General features: G+C 36.3%; 1 protein-coding gene across 1 annotated transcript; it reads right to left on the bottom strand.

Annotated features, from left to right (window-relative positions):
• Positions 1-708: 708 nt before the first annotated feature.
• LOC149820467 (early nodulin-93-like) lies at positions 709-1,762 on the bottom strand. The gene is made up of 4 exons (XM_089983658.1): positions 1,605-1,762; positions 1,225-1,286; positions 1,064-1,139; positions 709-834 (listed from the first exon to the last, which is right to left on the bottom strand). Exons 1-4 carry the CDS (start codon positions 1,720-1,722, stop codon positions 749-751), a joined length of 342 nt encoding a protein of 113 aa, XP_089839784.1. The 5' UTR covers positions 1,723-1,762; the 3' UTR covers positions 709-748.
• Positions 1,763-2,291: the final 529 nt, after the last annotated feature.

Genomic DNA, 2,291 nt, shown 5'->3' on the forward strand with positions numbered 1-2,291 from the left:
TTATACTCATCCCCTAGATACAAGTTGTTTTGATCAAATCTGACCTTATAGATGGATTCAGCATGACCAATTTAATAAGAATCGACTCACAGATCATATTTTTTAATGAAAATTATAATTTTTAAATCACAATTTTTTGTATTTTGTCAATGATTTTTGAGTCACCTAAAATAACCTGAACACAAGTCGGATTATGGTGATTTAAATATCGATCTTCACTAAATGAACGACATAAATGGAGTCAGATTTGATAAAAAACTTGCATCAATGAAACCCCAAGGACAGGAATAGGGGATGAGTTGTCATACTCTCTGCTGATTGAGAGCAATGGTATTGCCAAAATAATGTTTTTGGCAACTCTATCCTCAACGCCACATTTTGACAAAACCATATTAAGGCAACGTATGAAAATGGTGTTTTCATCTCAATGCACAGTTCCCAAAGAGAGCCTAAAATACCAAAAGTAAATTTGTACTGTGAAACAAGGTGCTAATCTCCGTTGCTGATAGACGTTTGGCAAATTGCAGTCGATACACGTTTATATGGAAGTGGATTTTTCCATTTAACAATGTTGGGTATCATTCATAAGCCAATGCATGGTCTAAGACAATGGGTTGGAGAGGTGTTAGATACCGAAACTTTATTTATGCATTATATACCTTAGAAGAAGCAAAATACAAGGATCAGATCATTGACAAACAAAGCAAGTACATAGACTTATATATATATATTCAAATAGATAAAATATTTATGATGGCAAGTGTTTGAAGGAGTTCTTCCTTGCAGTTGCCAAAACTGTTTTGTCTGCAGCAACGAAGAATGCAGAACCGCCCACTGCAATCAAAATTCCCAATTTGTTTCCATGTTAGAAGAGAAGAATTATGATCACATAAGCAGATACAGAAAACATCCAGTAAAGACCACCAAATTGACGTGACAGGGATACTCCATTTTGACTCTCGTATCCCCTTATATTCAAGTCATAAAGGAAACTGCACAAAAATGGCCGTATCCATGTGACAGCCAAATTGTGATTAATGTTAGAGAAAGGAGAATAACATACCTATAGTAACAATGAGGGCTTGGGCCGTGGGGTTAAGGTTGCGCCTTGCCCAGGGTAACATTCTCACACTTGCCAACTGCATCCATGCACATGAAAAAACAAAAAATGAGATCCGTAATATATCATGAAATGGTAGAGAGAGATGATTTTTTGCTGATTACAGTAGGGATAGCACTAGCAACGGTTGCAACCACAGCTGCCCTTGTTCCTGCAACCACTCCCTCTTCACATTAAAAAACAAAAGCATCAGTCATTAACTGAAATGAAAACCCTCAGAAAAAAATGTAAAATAACATGCAAGTAGTAATTAACTTAGTTGTGCCTTTGCCTTAAATTGATTGCATGAAAACTTGTTTCCCTTAAAACAAAATTACACGAACTTATATTCTTATTTTTTCCTTGTAGAACAGAGAAGAAAACAAGGTAGTAAATCTTTAGTGTGGGTTAAGCAAAACTTAGTCCCTCAGTTCATGAATAATCAATGAGATATAGCTCCCTTGGGATGCTAAAATTCATCTTTCATAAAGTAATGACAGTATACCATGCCCACAGCGTCTTGCCATAGCCAGCTTTTGATCCAAGTGTGCTAAACTATTCTTCTCTAGTGAAGAAGAAGACGCATTAGGGGTAGCTGATTGGGAAGAAGGGACACCAGCCATCTTGTAAAAAGAAAAGGCTTTTAATTAGGAAAAGGAGGACAAGAAAGCACAAGGTTTTGCTGTGGGATTTAAGGAGGGGACGAGACAATTTATAGCGCTAAAGAGAGGGTTAAAATGAGATATTCCTACCTGCGCACCTGCAAGCTTTCAAAGGAAAAACAAGGGTCCGCCCCTAGTCTGGTGTTTTCCCTTTGTTGGTGGTAAAACTGAGACAGTCAAAAGCCATGGGCCCTTCTAGACGATTAAATTTGTAATATTTACTTTTCAGCTTTGTTAGCTAAGCTATCTGATTCTGACCTTGTTAGAAAGGGTGAGTGCCACGTGAGTAATTAAAGTGTTTAAGGTTTAATAAAAAAATGGAAAGAACTGATGAGTACGTTAAAATGGCGCACCAAACTAAAAAATAAGAAAGTATTTACGTAAATAAATATTTTTTTTCTTGGCAAAAGCTGGCAACTCATGTTTAATACCAGAAATAGAACCATAGAGCTTATGTCATATATGGCCTATATTTATTGATTACAGTTTACAACTTTACACTTCTGGTTGTCATTGACAAGATGTCTCAT

This window comes from Nuphar pumila, chromosome 12, assembly GCF_984573655.1.
Source record: "Nuphar pumila chromosome 12, dmNupPumi1.hap1.1, whole genome shotgun sequence".
Classification (NCBI taxonomy): Eukaryota; Viridiplantae; Streptophyta; class Magnoliopsida; order Nymphaeales; family Nymphaeaceae; genus Nuphar; species Nuphar pumila.

Bases quoted from the DNA above. Each gene is read 5' to 3' on its own strand.
- LOC149820467 (XM_089983658.1), bottom strand. From the start codon at position 1,722: ATGGCTGGTGTCCCTTCTTCCCAATCAGCTACCCCTAATGCGTCTTCT. The intron at 1,287-1,604 runs GTATACTGTCAT...TTTAATGTGAAG, and splicing joins GGCAAGACGCTGTGGGCATG to AGGGAGTGGTTGCAGGAACA. The intron at 1,140-1,224 runs GTAATCAGCAAA...GCATGGATGCAG, and splicing joins TTGCTAGTGCTATCCCTACT to TTGGCAAGTGTGAGAATGTT.